This window comes from Akebia trifoliata, chromosome 4 (assembly GCF_017979445.1).
Source record: "Akebia trifoliata isolate Shusen 1 chromosome 4, ASM1797944v1, whole genome shotgun sequence".
Lineage (NCBI taxonomy): Eukaryota > Viridiplantae > Streptophyta > Magnoliopsida > Ranunculales > Lardizabalaceae > Akebia > Akebia trifoliata.
In genome coordinates this window covers 9,315,749-9,340,160 of record NC_141378.1, presented here as the reverse complement: position 1 = coordinate 9,340,160, position 24,412 = coordinate 9,315,749, and the positions used below count along the sequence as shown (strand labels likewise).

The window sequence follows — 24,412 nt, the reverse complement described above, 5'->3', positions numbered from 1 at the left end:
CCATGTGCTTTCGGAATATTTTGATGGACTACTCGGATTTCGGAATAAAACATTGACCCTGAGTCACTGAATGTTTCAGAATGTTTTGGTTGATAAGGCTTTTCTACTGACTCAAAATTGCATCGAAATGAGATTTTAAACCTTGATAGTGACCATGTTTGTGATCCATAAGAGAGAATCCATGGATCTTCTTTTATAAAATAGAAAACTGATCATATGGGAAGAAGAGATTTAACAGTTCCGAAGCGCAGAGGAGAAAATATTAATGGGAACATAAATAACACTAGACAGTTTTCTTTTTCAATATTTATCTCATTCTAGCTTTTCTGGATAGAGATTTGCTCACCCATTTTTTTTTTTTTTAAATATCAAACAGATCCTAAGAGAAACCAATTGTGATGGATTGGGCACATTCAATGAAGGCCAATTAAAGTCTTTTGTTAGAAGAAATACGCAAAGAGAGGAAGACAAAAAAAAAACTTGGATTTAGATATATATACATGAATTCACTTTCAATAATAGAAAATCTAGTTCTGGAAAGAATTTAATAAAGAAATAGGATTCATTTCAGCAACCCTTGATCTTTGGGATGATTTGGCTTCCACGATAATGAGGCAAATCCATTTGGACTTCAATTTCTAATCCTGGTCTCTCAATAGGCCCATTTAGTTATTGGGCCAGGCTGGGTTAGACCAGATTCATGTTTAGGATCAGACTTGCTCTTCTGTACTAGGCCCGTCAGTATCCTGACCTCATAACTATTATTATAATAATTTATATAATATATATGGGTCTTGGATCGGGCTTGGGTTAGGATTTTGAGGTTCAATACTACCAACCCGATTGATTGTGTCCAGGGTCTGAAACCATATTTGAGACCTGGATTATGGATTAACAATCCAATCAATCTGGACCTTTACAAGAAGAATTTCTTATTCTTGAAGGTCTCCTCCAAATAGTTCTTTTAATAAAATGTTCCAAGGAAGTTAGGCATCCCAAACATTCCTTTTCCTTCCTTTGTCATTGAAGGAAAGAACTTCATCATACCAACACAGAAGTAGAAGAGTTTCAAACTAGAAATACATCCTCACAATTGAGGCAGGAAGACCTAACTTCTTTCACCACATATTATCTGCTCTTAAGGTATGTTCATCCCCCATTTTTCGCATATTTACTAACAAATTGTATCTTAATTTTCTCGCATCCCATCCATTATTACACCTTATGAGAGCTTATATTTGCCACACAAACTTTGCTGAAAGTATAAAATGACACCAAAAGTATTTGGTACATACATGTTTTTAAAATATTTATCAAAGAGTGCATATATTTTAGGGTGAATTACTATTTCGTGAGTTGAAAATGAGTTATTTATAATTCTGGCGAACTGTTCTTTTTAATTATCAAAACATGAATGATCACATTTTTGTTAGTTAAAATTCAAAACGGTAACGAATTTGATGGTTTTAAAGTGACCATTTCCAATTAGTCATGTTAAACCTGTGAAATTGTCATTTTAAAAACCTCTGAATTCATTATCATTCATGTTTTGGTCATTAAAATGAACAGTGAGCTCGAATCGTAAATTCGTCAATAGTTAATCACTTTTTCGTAAACATCCCGATATTTTGGTATTTATTTATTGAATTAATTTTATTTCCTTTTTTGAATTTCACATAAAAATGAACTTGATTTTTAATACAAAAAAAGAAAAAGAAAAAGGGAAGGGTATAAAAGTAAAATAATGAAAATGGTTGTACAAAGGGCACCTTTTTTTTTTGTTAAAAATAAATAAATAGCAAAATGGAAGTATGCACTTTATGGAAAATATTTTAAAAACATGCCTGAGCCAATAATCCATGATTTAGTCTTTTGTGACCCTTCTTGGTTCATACTATTGAGAGATTATCTGTAAATTCCATTTCAATACTGAAGTCAAGATTCGAAATAAAATATCAAATACAAGAAAACAATGACTATTTGTTTGATTCTCACAAATCTCTTTGTAATTTATTCTTGGTTGTGACACGTGATCACATTAGGAAAAAAAATCAAAATCAAAATTTCACCTAATATTTAAAGACACAAATACTTAGATTGATAATAGTTTGATGTTTATTTATTATGTAAATCACTTTTATTTCAGAATTATAGTGTCGAAATGCAAGGAATTTTCCAAGCTCTAAGGACTCATCGAGACATGTTTAAACATGCAATAATACATCATTCAAGTTCAAGGGGTGCGATTCCCATACAAAACAAAGTATTTTCGGGCTTCGAATGTGTTACCTCTTCTCCAACTCTACAACACAGAGGATTGGAGAATACAACAGTAGATGATATTCTCAAGACAAAGGGTGTCGAAGAAAGTACATCTTTGTTCTGGTGCCACACCAATGACACTGTTTATGATGCCGTAAAGAATGTATGCATTCTTTCAAATTTTTGAAAAAAAATATTAATTTATACATGCCCCTCTATACGTTTTAGTGAATATTTGAGTTACCTTCTTGTGTTTTTAAAACTGAGGACGTATCTCTTGACCTCTGTCTACTATTAATGAAAAAATGAAATGACTTAAATACCCTTTAGCAAAAAAAAACCCTTTAATTTTTCTCTTTAAAAAAAAAAATGTAATCTTTAAGCTCTTCAACCCCTATGGGAAATTATTCATATTCTACTCAATCTTGTATTCAATCCATCGTTTTCAACTTCGTCTTATCCTCTATCAACTACCACCCAAAATATTTATTTCTATTGAAATAGAATCATCGTGTTAGAGATGAGGGTAAAAGAGGACATTGTAACCAAGAGATTGAAGATGACTTGTTTTAAAAAGAAAAATTAAGAATTTTTTGCTAGAGGTCTAGCAAAGATGAGGGCATTTAAGTCAATTTTTGTTACTCTTTAAGAGAAGACCAAGGTCGAAGGGTATGTCTTCAATGTGAAAACACAAAGGGCATCTCAAATATTCATCAAACCTTAGAGGGCTATGTCTAAATCATCCAAAATAAAATTAAAAAGTGCATTATTCATACATTTAGATGATAATTTCATTTTCTTTTTTGAATTTGAAATTTGAAATTTACATTCAGATGTGTGCAAATCACAGATGACACAGAATAATGTTGGATCATTGGTAGTTCTAAAGCCTGGAGAGCGAAAATTGGTGGCTGGAATCATCACTGAAAGAGGTATAATTACCTTTCTATCATAAATACACATTGATACTGAGTATATATGGTATTTTAGTATAAATACACACCCTTTTAAAAAATTAAATATATATCACAACAATAATAATATAAAATAAAATAAAAAAGTGATTTGGTAAATATTTTGAAAATTGGAATGAGTAGAGTTTCAATAAATTGGAGTAAATTCCCCTTTTAAAACCATGATTTCAAGTCTTCTAAAACTTATAATTACTTAACTTTAAACCTGAAAAAATAAACTATTATCTTGGTTTCTGATGACTGAATTGATGCCAAAGCAGACTATCTTAGGAAGATGATCTTACAAGGAAGACATTCCAAAACCACAACAGTTGGTGAGATCATGACTGAAGAGGTTATTTATTTACTAATCTTCCTTTAAACTTCAATCTTCTCTCATGACCATTATCTATATAATATTAATCCAACCTTCATTCTTTCAAAATGTCTTCTACAGAATAAGTTGATCACAGTGACATCTGATACAAATATTCTGAAAGCAATGCAATTGATGTCAGAGAATCATATACACCACATGCCCGTTATAGACGCAAAAATGGTTGGCATGATTTCGATTGTAGATGTTGTTCGATCAGTCGTGGAACAGCAAAATGAGGAGGTGAAGCGTTTAAATGACTTCATCAAAGGAGAATATTATTAGATAAATTAATCCAAAATTCGACTCCATTTTTAATTTCATGGCCCATGAAAAATTGTAAATCAAATGTAATCACATGAAACCAACACCCAACTTAACAAGAATCATTGCTTGAATGAGGTGACTGGCATTGTACTCGTCTTCATTAAGTGGAATGGTTTCACTTTTCAACTATAAGTTCTCATCTTATATCAAGAACCAGCAGTTGGTTCAAACGATTGAAGCAATTGTTTTGGGAGAAATTTAATCAAAACCAACTAGTTTTGAGTATAGTGGTCAGGCCTAAGGCCTCCATCCAAAATGGGAGAGATCTTGAATTCAAATTCACTCATTGGCCAACCACTGGAATTTATCCTGACTTACCTCATATGTGTGATTTGTAGGGTATTGCAAGTACCTAGGGATTTGGGTGAGAAATGATTCTCTAAAAGCAACTCCAACCGAGAGCTTTTAAAAACACCTTCAAATTGGCATCTACTCTAAAATATTTTCTACTCCATATGGGTTCCACCTTTAAATCGCCATTCATGACTTTAAAACACTATCCAAATACATTTAAAAATTAAAAAAATATAAGTGTTGCTATTGGCACTCCAATTTTTACTTATTATATTTCAATTAAGAGAAAAAAGAGAATTGCTATTGGCACCCCAACTTTAACTTATTGACCCCATTTAAAAATAAACACTCTCTGAACATTACAAAAGATTTGTCTCAAATTATAATGTCAATATTACAAAATCCTAAACACTTGTTCAAATAAATTTTATAGTTGTTTACAATTATGATTAGGATCATTTAAAATCCTAAACCCAAAAATAATATAATAATAATAATTTAGCAATTGTTTACAATAATCTATCAATTTGGTTGGATCATCTTATGTTTAATAATATATATATTACCTTAATTTATTTTCATAAGCAAGAAAATCTTGCAAAATTGGTGATTCACAATTAAACATAACTCAAATTTCTATCGAACTTGATCGAATAATTGATTTGGTTTGTTTTTAAAATATTAAATGAAAAGACTTTAAAACTTGTAAGGGATAGAAGTGGCATTTAAATCACGTTATATGAAAAAAGTAGGCTAAAATTGACATTTATAAAAAAAAAATGGGACCCAATAGGGTTTATTGAAAAATATGAATAGTGATAAATGTGGGATTTTAAATCTTCTCTCCCCACTTCAAATTTGAAGCAATGAATAGTAATTTTAAGTCACTTTTTTAAAATTAAAGCACGGTTGGAATTTGATTCAGTTGACCAAATCTTTATATTTAGAGTTTTAAAGGACGATTGGAATTGCTCTTAGAAGTCAATTGTATCGTACCTACTAGTTAGGCCTACGATTCCTAACACCCCCATCATAAAAAATAAGATAAAATATACTACTACTACTACTACTAATAATAATAATAATCAAGGGCATTAAATTTGGGCAAAATAGATAGGGTTATCTCAAGTAACGACAAGAATCTCGTTTATTAAAAACTGATTCAAATTTTTTGTGTAATCCTCCTTAATATGACACATGGTTTTTATTATTATTTGTTTTACTCCCTTATAATAGAGAGATTTACCCGACATGCCTAATACTTGTTAGCAATTCGAATTACAACTAAAATTTGAATTCTATTCGATTAAAAGATGAAATGAACGTTTGTCACCTAAAAGTAGGATTCCTCCAAAATTTTGAAGCATGGCAACTTCAAAGTCGAACTTATATCTCACATGTTACAACTTACAATTTTACACTTTACAACATTCAATAAGTTACATTAGCATTTTTTTGGATTAGATTTTATAAAAAATTGTGAAAGATGTAAAATTTGAAGAAAAAAAAACATGTAAAAAAAAAAAAAAACTTAAAATATGTGAATTAATCAGAATAATTCAATCACCCAGAGAATAATACTTTCTTTGAAAAAAAATAGTGAATTTTTTTCATAAGGAGTCTAATTGTGGCATTTTCATTACAAAAACTCCCTTGGAGAGTTTTGACAACTCCAATGGAACCTTAGTTTATCAAGTTTGTTACCCAACAAACCTTAAAGTGGGGATCCTTGTCATAAAATTCAAATTGAAGAAGTTAATTTGTTACTTAACATAAGTTGTAGTGGATCCTACTCGCATCCATTTGTGACATTCAAAATTTGATCTGATGCCACAGGCTTATAAAGGACAAAGTTTTAAGAAGTTTGATAAATAAAATTCAATAATAATAATAATAATAATAAATTTTCACTATTGAATTTTTATTTTAAATGTGAAAGTTCAGTAGTCATCCATTTTCAACACCGTCAATAAAAAACTCAAAAAGAAATTTTATTTTGACTTTTGTTTTTGAATATGAGTTTTTCTAAGAAATCTAAAAAAATGTGATATTCGATTGCCAATTTGATAATCTATGTGGGTCCAAAGACCCTTAAATCTTACTAAGTTAGTCACGCTAACCTGATTCATAAAGTAAAGTTTGTTTCGTAACAAACTTGATAAAGTAAGAGAGTTCTTGTAATAAAGTTTGGATATCTCCTTGGAGACACCATGTGCAATTCAAAAGAGAAAGCTCTACTGAAATTTTGTAGTAGTACCGTTGCTTCAAAGTTTTTACCAAAAATGTCCAAAATTTTTCATGAAATACTGGTGGTAATATGAAATGTGATACTTTTTTTTAAATTTATTTAAAGAGATTTACCCGACAAATCTATTTGTTCTAATTTTATTAAAAATAAATTCTTATTTTATAAAATTTGTTAATGAACAAATCTTATCAAGCTAACATGACTACTTTAGTAAGATTTTAAATCCTACCAAGAGTTGTTGGGCTCATATAGATTATCAAATTGACAATCTAACATCAAAACCTTCTAGATTTTATGGAAAAATTATGATTTAAAATAAACAAATCCTATTTGAATTTAATCAAAGTTGTTGAAAATGAATAATTATCGAAATCTTAAATTTAGAACTAAAATTCAATAATGAAAATTAACTTCTTTTAATTTATTTTTTTTTTAATTTCTTTTCAAAATTCTTAAAATTTTATCCTTTATAATCCTATGACATCATATCGTCTTTTGGATGCCATAAATTGATACTCGAAGCAATTTGAATTACATGAATTGGATCCCTACTCCAAGGTTTGCATGAACAAAGATTTGTTGTCCCGTTTGTAACTTACGTTTGGTGAGTAACAAATTTCGGAAAGTTTCAAGGAGTACGATTTTGGAGCGTTTAGTCCGCCTCAAAATTTTGAAGAAACCCTCTTTGGTACAAGACGCGTCAATATTTTCTAATACCTCTTAAAATGCCACGTGTAATTAAAAAAAAAAAGAGAGAAAAAAAAAAGAGAGGAGAGGATTGCTTTAGATATTTTGAAGCGGCAATCCGGTCATAAAATTTGCTATACTATAAACAAAACTTTTGATGTTCGATATTTTGTGGGCCCACTAATTCCATGAGAGAATCTTTTAATTGTAGCTTCTAATCATAGAAATGCAACATTTCTATTCAAATATTATTCAATATAGGTATTTTCTTTTTAAAGAACATCAAACGGTATTATTTACGACAATAGCAAATCAGCTCCTCCAATGACGTGTCGTGTTACAGGCGCTTCGTATAATTTTCTTATGTAACAATCTCGCATCAAACTCATTTTAAAAGAAGGCGGCTTGAAACATTGACGACATCATTCATAGATTGAATGAAAGACTAACAACCTCACCAAACCCTGTCTCTCTGTTTTTATTTTTATTTTTTATGTGATCTGTTTTTGTTGATTATTAATTTTGAAATGGAGCCATTGATGGAGGAAGAAGAGTACAATTGGAAAGAAGTAAAGCTTCCATCACTAATACCCATAGTTTCAGAACCAGAGTTAGAGAGAGAAACTGGAGAGAGAAGAAGAGGAAGAAACATTCTTGTAGCCATAGATCATGGCCCCAACAGCAAACACGCCTTCGATTGGGCTCTCATCAACCTTTGCAGACTCGCTGACACAATCTACCTCGTCCATGCGGTCTCTAGTACGAAATTACGAATTAAATTTTAATTTCTCAAATTACCCTTATTACCTCTGCTGACCTTTATTTTCCTCTTTTTTGTTATATAAAAAGATGTTCAAAATCAGATTGTTTATGATACAAGTCAACAACTAATGGAGACGTTGGCAGTGGAAGCGTTTCAGGTTGCCATGGTGAGTTATAATTTTGAAGTGGATGTTGTATGAGTATTTTGGGTATAATAAATTATATATGTATAGGTGAAGACGGTTGCAAGGATCGTGGAAGGTGATCCAGGGAAGGTGATTTGCAAGGAAGTTGATAGGTTGAAACCAGCAGCTGTGGTGATGGGCACTAGAGGCAGGAGTTTGATCCAAAGGTCCATCTCTATTCTATTCTCTTCTCCTTTTCTTATTTTATTTTTGTTTGGATTTCTAGAAAATGATCATCTTTACTCTGCAACTTAATGATTGTAATTGTCAGAAACTAATAGATTTGTTATTTGAATTACCCAATATTTTTAGGGGACTCATTATTGTGAATTATTTTTATGCCCTAAATCTCAAAATAAAAATAAATAAGATGAGATATTGATATGATTCGAGGCAGATCGGACCTCTTGGACCAATTTGAGATGATCAATCTCCTAAATTCGAAAGGATTCTGATATATATATTTTTGTTGAATCCATAGAGCTAATTAATCTTGATATTATTTTAAATTCATCCCGATTGAAATCCATTAAAATCCCTAATCTTATCTTAATCTAAATCCAGAACCTAAACTCAATCAACTAATCTGCTACCGTGTAGCATGACCTGTTATATAATTATTCTCCCAACAACTAATATCTAGGTACGTAACAATTATATGTATTTTTTTTTAGGATATTTAGGTAATTAGGTCCAAGTATAAATATATAACCTCTACCTAGGGTTTTCTTGTCGATATGAGAGAGCACGAGACCGAGCAGGGTTAATCCCTTTGTAAGCTTTGTTTATTAGAGTGAAGAAGATCAAATAATTGTGTTCAAGTAATCCATGAAAGGGTTGATCTCATAAATCTTTGTGTTTTTGTTTTATTTGTTTCTTATTTTTGTCGATTTTCTCAACAAAGTATAAGTGATTCTCCTATACTATTTCTTGGATACAATTAAGTTTCTAATTTCTCAACATAAGGTCCGATGATTATGCATTGAAAATGATTTCCCTCAGAAAACGTGATTTTCAGGCAAATGATTGCGTATTTTCCTTGAAAACAAATTCCTGCCCAAGGAATTTCTCCTCCCCCAGGACCAGGAGGGAAGATGTTTCCTAGAACGTTTTCCCCGGGGACTAATTTTCCCTTTAAAACGAATTCCTTGCTATCATACAAACCCTTAGTTTCAAGACACCCAGCTGAGTCTGGGTTAGGTCTAATTAGGTAAAAGTTGGTTTACCAATTGAAGAAAATCAAAGTACCCTGTTTCTTATAAAAGTGGGTATGTGTTGGCTGGTTGAGGACAGTAAAAAGGTTTATTAACCAACCATGATGTGAGCTCGGATCCCTAGATCTAGCAATATATGCGATGAAAAATAACTAAGAAATTTAAAATCAATAAGACAGAAGATTTATATGGTTTGGCTCGACTTACTTCCAAGGATGAGAGATGGGAAAGTTTCGCTAATTTTTTAGAATAATTACAGCTCTAACTTATATACTTGTACCTTTCCCAATCCGAAACCAACTCTCCCCAAACCCAAAATGTCATATTTACATCAAATATTTCTGTGACCCCTAGAGGTTGGGTATTTGACAAACAGTACCTATTGAGACCTTAATTCAAGATATACTACCCAATACATGATGACCCTCTTCGGGATTAGCCGACCCTAGATTGGATCAGGGAATATCCAATGTATTGGTCATGGGGCAGGGTTAGAAAAGAACACTTTTTAAAGAGGATAACGGGATGATAAACCCTCCCTTAGTGTAGAAAAGGAAATATCAAAACATGATGCCAATCATATTGGACCTTTTTATCGACAAACACAAATATAATTTGTGAACCATTTTTCATTGCCGACTCATCTCATTATTCCCGATATAGTATGTATCTTGCTATGTTACAACCAAAAGATGAGGCACTTACTTGTATGGTATATCGCCCTATTTCTCTCTTCCTAGGAAATGTGGGACTATTCCCACATGCAAATATATACCGAGTAAAACTCACTTCTTTTTTATGTAACTTAGAATCTTTTTATTTTTATTTTTATGGATAAGCTGGACTTGAACCCACAACCTCAGAGTTGCTTTGCAATGTATCAAACCAACTAAGCTATGGATTTAAGACCTTACGTGTGTAGGTATATAGACATGCACTTAAGTGGTTATGGTTGAATGTGCCATACTTATATCTGAACAATGATTTAAAATTTAAAAACTACAGCATGAATTGTCAATCAAATGGAGTAACAAATCTTATCAATTGGATGTTCTTGAACGAATGCTTGCTCTTGAATTGCCAATACAATTTTATTGACGGCTAAGTGCATAAAGATTAGCTTTGAATGTCTAGAAACCAATCGGCAAGATATTATTTATGTTTGACCTTAACATCATGAACAGCAAGAGTTATGTCAGGTTGGCAGCCATGTAGTGTAGCCCGTGTAGTGTCCCATTACACTTACATTGACAGTCTCAAGCCCGGATAAAGGAGGAGGATTGGCATGAATCCTGAGATTTTGGACAGAGTGGTGTAGCGGAACAAGATTCATTTAGCTAACCCCAAATTTTTGTAATAAGGTTGTGTTGTTGTTACAATATTAAGATTTGAGAAGGCCAACTTTGATTGAAACTTATGGGTTGGCTTTGAAACAGTATACTGCAGGGAAGTGTGAGTGAACATGTCTTCCACAATTGTAAATCAGCGCCGGTTATTATCGTTCCTGGTAAAGGTATGATGATTATGTACGTTTCCCTCTTCTCTTACACTTAAAATAATCTGAGGCTTTTATAACTAAAACTTTTATCTCAAAGTTTCCTCTTTTTTTTTTTTTAATTGTATGGCAATGGCGGCAGATGCAGGGGAGGAGTCAGTCATCTAAAGAATCTTAGGTACATTGTGTGTCTGCTTAATTGTATTATTGAGCCTGATTGGAAGAGATTTTTTATACATGTTGGAATTGGTATTGGAATGCAATGATGTTGAAGGAATTAGATTAATTCTTAATTTTTTCTGCTCTGATTTAATGATTTAATTATCAATTTTGATAGAAGTATATGGCAAATCCTTCATCATTTCGGCCGAATTCTTGCAGATCACACATCCTACACAATCATCACTATCTGATAGGTTAACTTATTTTCCAACATTTAATGGGTGTTTGTTTATTCATTTTTTTTGACAAAATAGATATAAATTTTATGGTCATTTTATTAAATTACCTCTATGCCTTTATTTTGGACCTCAAATAAAAGATCATTTATATGAAACTCAAAACAAGGGTATTAAGGTAAATTCATAAAAAATGGCAGTACAATGGTACCATTTTGGTAAAAATAAATAAACACCAAAATAGGTACACCTTTTTGGTGAATGTTTAGGAAGACAATAATTTTGGAATGATATGTTGTGCCTGTTTTTCTACTTTCGGATATTATCATATATACAACAAATAAAAGTCCCCTAATGAGGAGTAGGCCAATGGTTTCTCTTTGATAAGCACTGATCCTAAAGATATTATTTAGTAAGGGTCCCGTTTGTAAGAAATAATTGTACCCATTATTATTATTATTATTTTAATCTGAGGTATTGCAACCTCTTAGAGCACTTTTAAGTTATACTTGGGCATGTTTTCCGGGATAAATCCTGGAAAGAGTGTCCGTAAGAGGTGATTCGAACTCAAGACCTCGGTTTCGTGAGACTTGAACCCTTTGTGGTCACTTATCATATAAAATTCTTGCATACAGTAATAATTGCAAGAGTAATGATTTTTGACTCTCCAACGTGATACACTCAAAATACTCTCTTGATGTGGCATGATATGCAATTGTATATATTTATGGGGATGTGTATCCCGAGGCATAAAATCCATGGTCCACATCAGGAGAGTATTTTGAGTATGCCACGTGGGGGGAGTCCAATTGCAATGTTTAGAAGATAACCTGACCTACAATGTAAACCTTTTCATAAACAACGAAACAAGAAATAGGTTATATGCATATTACTATAGTTAGTGTTGGTTTCAAACAAGTCATATATGGGGGTGAAACAAGTTGGGAGTTATGGAGCAAAGTTCCATAATCATCAGCTCAAAATACCATTTTTTGGCACATATTTTGGACATGTTGAGTCTGAACATTTAGCCCACCAACAAAAATCAGTAAGGCACCAAATTTTATAGCCCAAGCCCAAAATTTCAGCCCAATTTTTTTTATGGGATCGGATCTTTGAAGTCAAAAGAGTGTGGAGTGGGTCCAACTGGTAATATTTCTAAGAAAGTAAAAATCATTTTAATTACTTAAATTTTCTCTTTGAAAAAGATAATCATGGGTTCAGTTTTATTTTCATTCATCCTATGTCCATAGCTTGGTCTGGACTAGCTATTATTCTAGTATTGTTAATTGCAACCTTCAACTTAGTTATAAAAAATATTTCATGCTTAATATTTTTATTTTGGTAGCCAATCTTGCTCAATATTATTAATTATTTTTAATAAATTGGAAAAAAAAAAATTTAAGGTTTTTTCATCAACATTTTAGCTTCTTGTTTACTATCACACCATTGTTGTCTCAGGCTTGTAACGGGCACTTCTATATTTGATCCCATTAAAGAAAATAAAATAGGGGATTGAGGGAAGCCCAATACATAAGCCCAACCCAAATTAGGAAACTTGGGAATGACCCAAGTTTCTTTCACCCCTAAAGAAACTTGATTGAAAGGGTGATTTAGAGATGTACTGCTCAATATTTGAGATGACCCTTAGGTTTTCAAACAAAATCCCTTGACTTCTATCTGCTTACAAGACTTACAAAATGACCTAATTGCCCAAATTTTCAACTTCTAACCAAAGACTTTTGGATTTCTTTCCCAAAAGTTCATCTTTTTTATGCTCTTCAAAGCCTAGGGTAAATTATTTCTAAACTATTCAACCTGGTCTTCAATCCATCATTTTCTACTTTCCCAAAAATCCTATCTTGTTGAGGTTTGAAAGTTGAAGGAAATCTTTAAAGATGGAAGATGAGCGCAAAAAATTGTACCCTAGAGATTGAAGATGATGGGCTTGAAGAAAAAAAATCCAAGGCTATTTTAGTTATTTTCTATTATTCTGTCATCGAAGACTGTAGTCAATGGCTATGTGATAAGTTTGAAAACACGGGGTATGTCAAATATTAATCAAAACCCTAATGGGTAACTCTAAAATCCAAATTACACAAAAATTTAAAATAAATAAAATCTTTTGTGGCAAAAGGAGACTGTATGTTGTTCTCACGCTGAGAATCTTACTTTTTGAGTTTAAGTTGCTTTAAAATCAAGAGAGTCCCCTACTTTGGAAAGCTGCAGGACTGAGAGGAGGAGAAACTCCAAAGCTTGCGACGAGGAAAAAAAAAATTCCCACCATCAAAAGTGGGCCCACAACAGATAAAAAAGGCAGGATCATTTCTCACCATCCATTAAAGAAAGAGAATCTTAGAGATCTTGCCTTTTGGATGAGGTGGGACCCACTTCTCTCCTCCATTTATTTTAACTTGAAAAGGAAGAAAAGCTGAGAGTGGGCTGGCTATTTGTAGAGGAAGAATCCAAGGTCTGCGAAGGTGTAGCGAAGGTGCAGGCAACATTTGGAGCCACAACATGAAAAGCTCCATTCTTCAACATTAAGACACAGAAGATTTTATTTGAAAGGGATTTAGGATATACTGTTGTCCTTGTGAGATTATCTTACAATGTACTTAATCTGAACCGTCAATTTTTATGACTATAATGTTGTTGAAAGGACACATCAAGGCCTTGTTTGGGATAGTTTCTACATTAGGCCAATGATAAATCCTGGCTGTTGGATTTCAATTATTAATGCTTGGGATTGCATACATGTTTTATCTTGTAATTGTGCAAGGGCATTATTGTCTTTGAAAATATGAAATTTTATGGGGTAGAATTTATCTAGGGATATACGATTTTCTCAAGATGTGTGTTAGATGGTGTATGGTAAGATTTTGATTAACATATGGGATTGCATGTTTTTATTTAGATTAACATTGAAGTGACTTCAGGGTGGAACCTCATATCGCACGTCTTGATATTCATTGAGATATGAGTGAAAAAAACATCTACGGTTCTCATCCATTTTCATGTCAAGAAACCTCACATTGTACATCTTGACATGAAAGTGTATAGGAATCATAGATACTTTTTTGCTCGTATTTCGATGAAAAACATCTATCTTTCCTACACACTTTCACATCGAGATTGACGATATGAGATATAAGGTACGACCTTGAAGTTGACACTTTTAATAATTCATGGATCCTCATACACACTTTCCATATAATGGGTCATGATATGATGTGATTCATGAAAAATGGTTGATTGAAAACCACACTATGGTCCACATACTTATTGTATGAGGATAAATAAACGCTTAAAAGATAATCAATTGATCCATGGTAAAAGTGGATAAATCCTTCTGGAAATCAGAAGTGATGACATATCTCATCAGTCATCTTCAAGGGGTCTTAGAAACAAGAGTGATCCGAGGTAGGGTACGGAGAGCCACAGCGATATTTGGTAGTCATGGTGGGTGCAAGCATTATTAAGTTTGGATCCCAAGAATCTCGACAAAAATTAGGAGATTTGATCATGATTGAGTTCAATTAAGAAATAGATTGTGATTGAGTTTAAGAAGAAAGGACCTAGAACTTTTAGTTATAAATAGAGGTAAACTTATTTACTTTCATATTGATTCCAATATGTGACTTAAGCATCGGAGTTTCTTTAGCTTAGTATTTAGACAAATTTTTGCATGTTTGGATTGGTGGCACTATGAATCTCGAGGTGGATGTGAGAACTTTTTCATCATTTATGATTCAATCGGGTTGTTATATAATTTGGGGATACATATGTTTCTTTTATTGAGTCATCCGATCCTTTGTTAATTAAATTCATTATGAAGATCTTGAAAATAATTTTTTAATAATATTATTTTAATATACTATAAAATAAAAAGGTAAGGATAACGATGACGATAACGATAATGGTGGAAGTCACAAACATTGTGGCCACATTACATGTTATAAGGAAGAGATAGAGAGATTTTTGATATTTTTTTAAATATTATTTTGGCTAAAACGACGTGAGAGACATAAGAAAGACAGCTTATAACATCATTTTGTTATTCCAAAGCAAATTGGCCATCCAAGTTGTTAATGTCCCAATCCAATGATGTGAATTCTTTCCATGGTGAAGAACGATTGCAAGCGACCCTTCAGCCCAACCAACAGACCGACCATTTGGGTCACCAAATGCATTCATCTCTTCAACCCCTAACTTGCCCCTCACAAAATTTGTAATTCTCTCTCACCCTAACCTTTAGTCCCTTTCTCCATCACTTTCTCCCTTTTTGTACCTCTAGTGGTCCTCTCTCTCTCTCTCTCTCTCTCATACATTGGGTATCAATCTTGTATATACTTTGTGGATTTGATAGATATAAGAGTATAATGGTGCATACAATTTTCAGTGTACGTATATACTCTATGATTTCCGACAGCATGAGACAGACGTCACACGAGATAGTCTAGGGATGAAAAGGTATTCGAATCCGCCACCTCTACGCCGAGAAAGCCACTAGGTGTGTGTTGTCAAATAAATTAAATGCTAAACATGTCGTTTAGTCTCGAGTCTATTGAATAGGAATATCTCGAATCTCAAATGGGACAGTTTAGTCGTTTAAACCACCTAGAATCACACAAGCATTAGACAAACAAATCGTGTCCCCTCATGTATGACGAATAGGAGATGATTGTCAGAAAAATATCTCTCTGTGACGTCAAAAAGTACTAACTGTCGTCGTATGATCATTAAGCGTAACAGAAAAGATGTGACAGTTTTCAGTTATGTTAATTAAGTGCATATAAAAGATGCATATATGATTCTCTTTACTTAAGTCAATACTCTGTTGAAACAAAATATTTAATTTAGGTCTTAGAAGATAATTTTTAGACACCCCATTAAAGATCAGAAGATGATCGTAGGAAAATGCTAAATGAATCTTATATCTTGTACCATGTGTCTAAGAGTTGTGTGGATTTTTACCCCTACAATAGTTACCCCACTCACCATCTCCTTTAGTGCCTCCTAGCATTGTCTTTCGTTCACTCTTTTTTTTTTTGTTTTTTTTTTTTATATTTCATTTTTTATATAACTCTAATGCAAGAATCCATTCCACATTAATCAATGCCCGACCAAACATTTATAGGTCAATGGGCCCAAAAAGTGAGCCATAATATGACGTTGGAAAGTTATGGTAACCAACTATTGGGAGCACTATATCACTAGAGATTGTACGCTGGAAAGACCTTTGAACTTGTAAGGATACTTGAGGTCAACAAAATTTACGTTTTTTTTTTTTTTCCGGCATTGGCAGTATTAGAAGAAGAGCGCAAGCCATATCAATTTTATTCATTTTTAAGTTTACAAATTGTTCTCGATTAGAAAAATATTTATTTCTACGAAAACAGTTGCATACTATTTGTTATTATGAAGTCACGTTTACTATTTACTTATCCAACTCAAGGGCATAAAAGCAACTTCATCGACCGTCCATACACCATGACTACATTAGATAACCGTTTTCGTAAATTATATTGAAAAAACACGACTGATTGAGTAATTTTGACAAAATACATAACTCTTGTAGTAATTTCCCCTATTTGCTTCATTATTCGTACAATGCATAGAGACAAGAATGTTGATGGTTAATAGGGTATTTATGTCACTATGACTACTCTGAAAGTATAAATACAAACTACAAAATATATATACTTATGTACTTCGAGAGAGGGAAAAAAAAAAGGACGAAGAAGAAAGAATCAGATTCAACATCGAGGCATGTAACTTTGTCTCCTCCATGAAATCTATGATTCCCATCAATTACATCTCCATCTTGAGATTGTTAGCTTCCAAGGTACCTGAAAAAGCCAATGGACAACAGCCCTTTAGATTCAATTGTGATATAATTTTTATAAGTTAATAACCTCACGGAAAACGAAAGATTCTTTGTGTTTTTACCCTCTTAAAAGGAGAAATGAAAACCCGAACGAATGTGAATTGACATATGAACACATTTGCAATAACAGAAGACAAAATTCAACAAAGTATCAGGATTAGTTAAACTGATACCAAATTTTTTAGATAAGATTGGTGAGACATGCGGTGAATTTGGAAGGGTTAGAGATTTTAGATACTATATAGTCTATGGGGTACGACCCTAATGATCTAATAATTCAACAATCAAAACGACTGATGACCTCAATCTCGGAGTACAAGACTTCTTTATGATCATATGATCGCGTTGATTGTTGACCAAGAAAATCTCCATGAGAGGGTACCCATTGAAAATTTGAATCGTAAACCTCTACATGAGAGCCATATGTCATGATAAGAAATTTGTGGATGGTAGATGTTATTGCATGTCTATAGTCCCTTTTACTTTAATCCCCCCTTACTTTTTCCAAAAGACAGCCTAATTACAAATGAAAATGAGTGCATTATGGTGATTGAAAAAGGGATGCTTTTGATAATTTTGGTTGTGAAAATAGGAAACTTTCTTTCTTGATTTTAATCACATAGGGTCCTATGAGTCCAAAGTAAGATAATAACACAAGTAACTTTAAAGTTTGTTAGTCTCAAATATTTTCTTTTGGTGGGGTTTTAGATCTCTTTTTGCTTCTTTTCTTCCCTCCATCTTTTAACCTTTCTTAAAATTTAATCAAAAAAAGAAGAGAAAATGATGTAAAGAAATCTCAGTGTTACCTGTAAATGATTGAGGTGGAAATGTAGTTGGTCTTCCTTGATTAAACTCCATATTGTAAAGGCTTTGTAGATCAGTCTCCCAAGTAGGAGGAGTTTGGCCTTGCTGTAATGTAAGTGATATTTCAATGTAAGACATATTATAACATAAGAGGGTATAAGATAATAAATTTAGTGTAGAAGAAATTACATTGAAGCCTGAAGTGTCCATGAATGTCTCAGGAACTGATACGGGTGCACTTGTGCTTCTTCGAAGAGCCATTTCGGGGGAATTTATCGCGAGATCTAACCCACAACTTGAGACTATTTGTTGTAATTGATTAAATTGAAGGTAGGCCGAGCAATTTGCCATCTCTGATGACATCGCCCCAATCGTCGGGAAGCTATTGGTGCAAGGTGGAAACATCTGTATCAAATTATAAGAAAAAGATGGTTACCTTATTTTCAAAATAATATCAGATAGATTATATCGCCACGCTAACTTTTTTATTATTATTTAAAACACCCTAATTAATGATATTATATTTAACACACCAAACAAGGATATAAACACCCAAAATTAGGATTTTTCGATATAAACACACGAAAAAGAAGGGAACAGGTGTTAATTACTCTTTCACTTATAATTAACGAGTCCCTTTGATGCTCGAAAAGCTTTTAACATATAATAAAAACCAAATAAAAGAACTTCTTTGAAAAGAAGTGATTGAAAATGAGTGTGGTTATTAAAAAACCCAATGGTTATCCACACCTCAAACGCTGTAATTAAAAGAATAAGTTGGTGAAGCAATATAAACTATTGGTGCAAGGCAGAAACTTCTGTATCCAATTATAAGAACAAAGCAACTTAATTATATTAATTTTTGCATATAATAATATGTGTCAAACTAACTTATTTTTTAAAACTCTAATTAGTGCACTTATATTTAAAACACCGAATAAGGATGTTGACGCACAAGATAAGGTTATCTGCTGTTTCTTCCAAATATCACTTTCTCACTAGAAAATCTTTCCACATATGGTAAAATCCCAAATCGATGAGCTTCCTCGCAAAGAAGTATTGGAAAAGGAATGTGGTAATTAAAAGCCCAAAAAGGTATACACTATATTTAAAATATAAGGTGGTGGAGCAATATAATTAAAGAGATTCTATTGCCACACCAACTTTTTCTAATAGCACGCCAATTCATATGATATCTTAGGATGCATCTTGGGGTGCTCTTAGTAAAAGTTGATGTGGCAATAGAAGTTCTCTACAATTATTAGATATTTAATACTAATTATCATTTGTTATGAATCATCATGATTATTGTATTTTCCTTATTACAAATTGTTTATGAATCCTGCTTCCCGATGCAATCAAACTTGATAAATTGGATTCAATTCTACTTTATATGGGTTTGGGTCATGAATTTCAATCCAAATTCTCACATTATTGTAAAAAAATCTTACCTCTTTCACAAAGAAATTCTCGATGTTGAAGTCGAGCCTAGGATTAACTGCTGCAAGCTTCATGGACAGGAACTGTTGGTTTTAATAAAAAAAAAAGACCCTATTAACAAAATGCCCAAAACAAAAAATAAAAAACACCATTAATGAGACCTGTAATTACCTCAACTTGTCTTTGAAGAGATTGAACATAGTTGATGATTTCATCTAACATTCCAGCTTTTCCAGTAATCTTGTTGCATCCAGGGACTAGATCTTGCAAATATTTCATTCTCTCACTAATTTTTTCCCTTCTTACCTACAAATACAATTAATCAAAATCAATCAAAAACACTTTTTTTTTTTTTTTTAGAAGTTTAATTTAGAGAGAGAACAAAAAAGAGAAACCCAACTCACTCTTTCAGCTAAGCTATGGCTATCGGTAGCTTGGCCACGACGCGCTCGAACATGGATGTAATCTGGCTTCTGAACCCCTGAAACATTTGAATTGTTATTCTCTTTTGATGTATCTCCAGAGGTCTCTCTGTTGTTGTTATTAGTGGTGGTGTTGGCGTTTTTATTTGGTTCTGTGATCTTGGACTCCTCTTCTGTGTCTCCTTTGATTCTCTTCTCTCTCATGTCCTCTGATACAACAACCTGAGTAACCAAAAGAACTTTTTATTAACAAATAGTCAACAATATCCTTATATAAATCTTGGATTTTCTTTCTCTCATCTTGAAAAAAAAAACATAAAAACCCATTTCTTCAATTCTTCTTAATTTAAAGATAACAGATGACTTATTTTAGCAAAATATATACATATATTAAAAAAATAGTCCACCATATCCTTTTATAAACCTTGGGTTTTCTTTCTCTCCTATTTTATTAGACAATCCATATCTTCAATTCTTCTTAATTTAAGATTAATCCAACAACTCCAAATTTTCAAGTTTTAGAAACAGAGAGAGACCCAAAAAAAAAACATAGATAATAAAATTCAAAATTGGGGCAAGTTAGAGAGAGTAAATGTGAGTAATAAATAACACCCATAAACTCGAATCTGACGTTTCACAAACACAAACACAAACCTTTGGGTTCTGTGCCTTATCTGCTTTTCTCTTCTTGAAGCTTTCCTTCCCAACCATCGAATCCAATTTCTCTCGACCTTTATCTTCCACTACAGGAGGACAACTCAGAGTTCTCGAAATTGAGAAATCTACCATCTCATTCGACACAAACCCAATCGTCTCCCCACCAAATCCGTTTCTGGGTATTGGGTAATTCTCGAAATCTGGCCATCCATTTTCCAAACTAGGATCTCCCTTAATCGAACGGTTCCCAAGCTCTCTGATCATGGATTCATTGTTCATCATCAAGCCTTCGAATTGTTGGGTTGCAGTTGAAGGTAGTAGAGGCAAATTACTGAAATGGGTCTCATTAAAATAGTGATCTTGTAGTAGGTTCTGAGATTGCTTTTGTTGTTGTTGTTGTTGTTGCCATTTAAGTCGAGTTTGTTGTCTCTCCAGTACAGTCATGTCCGTACCGTTTCCGGCAAGATTTTCTGGCATATGTAGACAGTGTAACATCTCCGGTGGAGCTCTGTTCATAACCGAGAGAGAGAGAGAGAGAAAGGGATTGTTAACGTGCGCTCTGGGTGTAACCGTGTAAGGTACTAAGTACTAGGAAGGTGAACAGGTTTTCACGTCGAACGCGTGTCTACTAGGTGGTGGAGTTGCTAACGTACGCTTGGGGGGTGGGAATGGGATCACCCTCAACTAACTTCTAAGTTTTCAATAAAGTAAATAAAAGGAGGAAGAAAATATGTAAGCCCCAAAAGAGCTTAAGATTGTGAGGTATATAAAGCGAAAGTTTCCGGAAATATCTGACACACGGCTGGCCGAATTCTGACACTACCGACCGGAATAAATGAGAGAGAGAGAGAGAGAGAAAGAGAGATTGAAGTTGTTGGCTGTGGGGAGTGGGGAGTGGGGACCACTGACAAGAGGCCACGTGGGAGTGTCTGGTTAACGGAGAGGACTCTGACGAGATTTCCTTCTAAGTTTTTAATTTTGAGTTCTGGGCTGAGGGCCCATGAAAGATAGACGGCTAGAAGGCCCACTTCACGTCTTAACTCACATGGGTAGTGACACGTGGTAGTACTAGACACTTCCTTTCTGACATGTCGGCTTGATGACGTGGTGAAACGGGAAGTATCGAGTTTTGGTTGATTGGTAATGAGTAGAGATCATGTACTCCACCCACATTGGCTACTCGGTAGCTACTCAATTCATATACCTTTATAGGCCGCGTGGCATACTAGGTTTTATGTACACAAAATAATATATATATATAATATATATATGGGTACGTTCCTAAGACTCATATTGAGATCACATTGCGACACACCATTTTGTCTTATATGGGCAAAAATGTTTGGAATGAGCTGATTTTTTGTGGGATGATCTCTGTGATGAGGGGATCATCCTGGCAAAAAATCATCCCATTCTAAAACTTCTAACCCCATCAAAATTGATTTACAAAAATTGGCGGTCTATAATTTTTCAACAAAAATTGGACGGTCTAGAAATTTCATAATGAGCTGATTTTTGGCAAGGATGATCTCCTCACCATAGAGATCATCCTCACAAAAAATCAGCCCATTCTAAATTTTTGCCCATATAAGACAAAACGGTGTGTCGCAATGTGAGTCCCAATATGAGTCTTAGGAACGCTGTTCTATATATATATATATATATAGGGGCGGTTCAAGGGCCATATGTAAAAACATATGAAAAAACAATGGTTTTTCAAAATAAGGGTTAGAGGTTTTGGATTGAGCTGATTTTTTGCAAGGATGGTCACTTTGATGAAAAGATCATCCTCACAAAAAATCAGCTCAATCCGAAACTTCTAAATCCATCAAAAGTGATTTACAAATTAGTGATAAAAATTAACAAAAAATCGACGGTCCACATTCTAAATCACTTTTAATGGGGTTAGAAGTTTCAGATTGGACTGATTTTTTTTTTCGGATGATCTTCCCATCATAGAGATCATCCTCACAACAAATCAGCTCAATCCGAAATTTCTAACCCATATTTTAAAATTTTATTAATGTTACATTGTTTTTACATATGTTTTCTCATATGGCCCTTGAACCTCACCCTATATATATATATATATATATATATATGGGTCCCGTTGGCACCCTAAGTTTTACCACACACTTTAATAAACGCGTTTTGTCTTACATGGGTTAGAAGTTTCGGAATGAGCTGATTTTTGGTGAGGATGATCTCTATGGTGAGGAGATCATCCTCACCAAAAATCAGCTCATTCCAAAACTTCTAACCCCATCAAAATTGATTTACAAAACATGGACGGTTCACGATTTTTCAACGTGTAAACATGGGGCTAAACATTTCGGAATGGGCTGATTTTTAGGGAGGATGATCTTCTAATCATAGAGATCATCCTCACCAAAAATCAGCTCATTCCAAAACTTCTAACCCATGTAGGACAAAAAACGTTTGTTAAAGTGTGTGGTAAAACTTAGGGTGCTGAACATTTCCCTATATATATATATATATAAATTTCATCAGACGAATTACAATTATTGGATTCAACAATTTCGTGTGAATAAATAGATAACATTAATCAAACTGAGCATTGGGCATAATTTCATATTTAGGAAGACCTTATGATTATTCTACATATTCGAAATCCACTCTGAAGGGAAGGATTAATTCTAATCCCAATAGTTGTGCTTGAGATCTTAGAAAAAAAAAATAATAATTAGGAAGTGAGATGGAATGAGGACTTAGAAGGACAAAAAAGTAAGTGTCACTAAGGACTCCCAAGCACTACTCAAAAGGTAAGAAAACAAATTTCTTATAAACAATGTGTTAAGGAATCGTTATTAAACTTACAGAAAGAGGTTTAAAGAGTCCTAAAGGAAAATAAATCAAGAAAAAAAAAACTTAATACCTGTAATATAAAGTTAAATTCGTTTGTTTAGATATTAATTGATTCTAAGTAATTTTTTTTTTTTTTTTTTTAAAGTTTGACTTGAACATCAAAATTTTTTTGGTAAGTACCACACCAATGCTAAGATAAGTTTTTATTGTTGGTTTGATCTTGTAGTGTTTTGAATCTCAAGGTGATGGTGGAAAAAGGTACCACAATAATATGGCTCAAAGAAACAGACATAAACCCCCCCCCCCCCCCCCCAACTCACCCAAAAAAAAAAAAAAGTCAATTAACAAGACCACCATCCTTGATAATCAACACATGACACATCCCAACATGTGAAAAAACAATACAATTAAGAAACAACACCAACTGAGCACGATGAAATTAAATAGAATGATACGATGAAGTTGCAAAGGGATAGTAAAATCAGAAAAAGATTCCACATAGATGAAGATGAGAGGAACTAAAGTAGAGAGATTTGACCCCTCAAGCAGCTTGGATTATCCCACATGTATGCAGAGCAAAATATGGGTTAAAAGATCAACATAATAAATCTGGAGTTGGTTAATTAAGTAACACCCTAACATATAAGATCAGAATATATATATATATTTATAGGTAATAGTGTGTGTTGGAGGTTTAAGGACAGAAGCGGAAGATTGAGAGAAACTACAGACTGCCACAGAATTGCTTACGGAAGATTCTGCGGGTATTAAGGGTTGCTTCAGTTATTCTTAATATACTCTCTCTCTCTCTCTCTCTTTTAACAAATCTTCTACTTTTGTAGCTTTGTAATTAATAGGCGCAATTTACCAAACTTATTTCTGAGGCTTCTGCGCGCATCAAGGGTTTCCTGCAATGAGCCATTCTAAATATAGGATCTCCTCTTTATAAATGGGGTAATTATAAATATAAAAAAATTTAATTTAAATCTTATTTATTAAAATAAAATTTGTAAATTTATCAATAATAACCTATTTTGACTTTTAAGTGTCGAAATATTTTTTTTTTATCAAAATTTTGAAATTTAAAGTGTAAAATTTTTTATTTTTTATTTTTTTAATCAAAAAAAACTTAGGCCCTTTAACGGCCGAACTTTTATACTATTTTATATTTCATT

The 24,412-nt window shown here is 33.0% G+C and overlaps 3 protein-coding genes across 3 annotated transcripts; 2 read left to right on the top strand and 1 right to left on the bottom strand.

Annotated features, from left to right (window-relative positions):
- The first annotated feature begins 1,038 nt into the window (after positions 1-1,038).
- On the top strand, positions 1,039-4,018 carry LOC147403607 (Cystathionine beta-synthase (CBS) family protein). Its single transcript, XM_086437673.1, has 5 exons — positions 1,039-1,143; positions 2,147-2,425; positions 3,113-3,194; positions 3,497-3,570; positions 3,673-4,018. Exons 2-5 carry the CDS (start codon positions 2,162-2,164, stop codon positions 3,874-3,876), a joined length of 624 nt encoding a protein of 207 aa, XP_086293799.1. The 5' UTR covers positions 1,039-1,143; positions 2,147-2,161; the 3' UTR covers positions 3,877-4,018.
- A 3,554-nt stretch (positions 4,019-7,572) lies between these two features.
- On the top strand, positions 7,573-11,124 carry RD2 (Adenine nucleotide alpha hydrolases-like superfamily protein). The gene is made up of 5 exons (XM_086439233.1): positions 7,573-7,906; positions 7,997-8,076; positions 8,143-8,261; positions 10,745-10,821; positions 10,946-11,124. The coding sequence occupies exons 1-5, from the start codon at positions 7,675-7,677 to the stop codon at positions 10,969-10,971; spliced, it is 534 nt and encodes a 177-aa protein (XP_086295359.1). The 5' UTR covers positions 7,573-7,674; the 3' UTR covers positions 10,972-11,124.
- Positions 11,125-16,696: 5,572 nt separating this feature from the next.
- LOC147403605 (transcription factor bHLH63-like) lies at positions 16,697-21,237 on the bottom strand. Its single transcript, XM_086439231.1, has 7 exons — positions 20,409-21,237; positions 19,737-19,976; positions 19,504-19,638; positions 19,344-19,415; positions 18,082-18,297; positions 17,895-17,997; positions 16,697-17,050 (listed from the first exon to the last, which is right to left on the bottom strand). Exons 1-7 carry the CDS (start codon positions 20,925-20,927, stop codon positions 17,013-17,015), a joined length of 1,323 nt encoding a protein of 440 aa, XP_086295357.1. The 5' UTR covers positions 20,928-21,237; the 3' UTR covers positions 16,697-17,012.
- Positions 21,238-24,412: the final 3,175 nt, after the last annotated feature.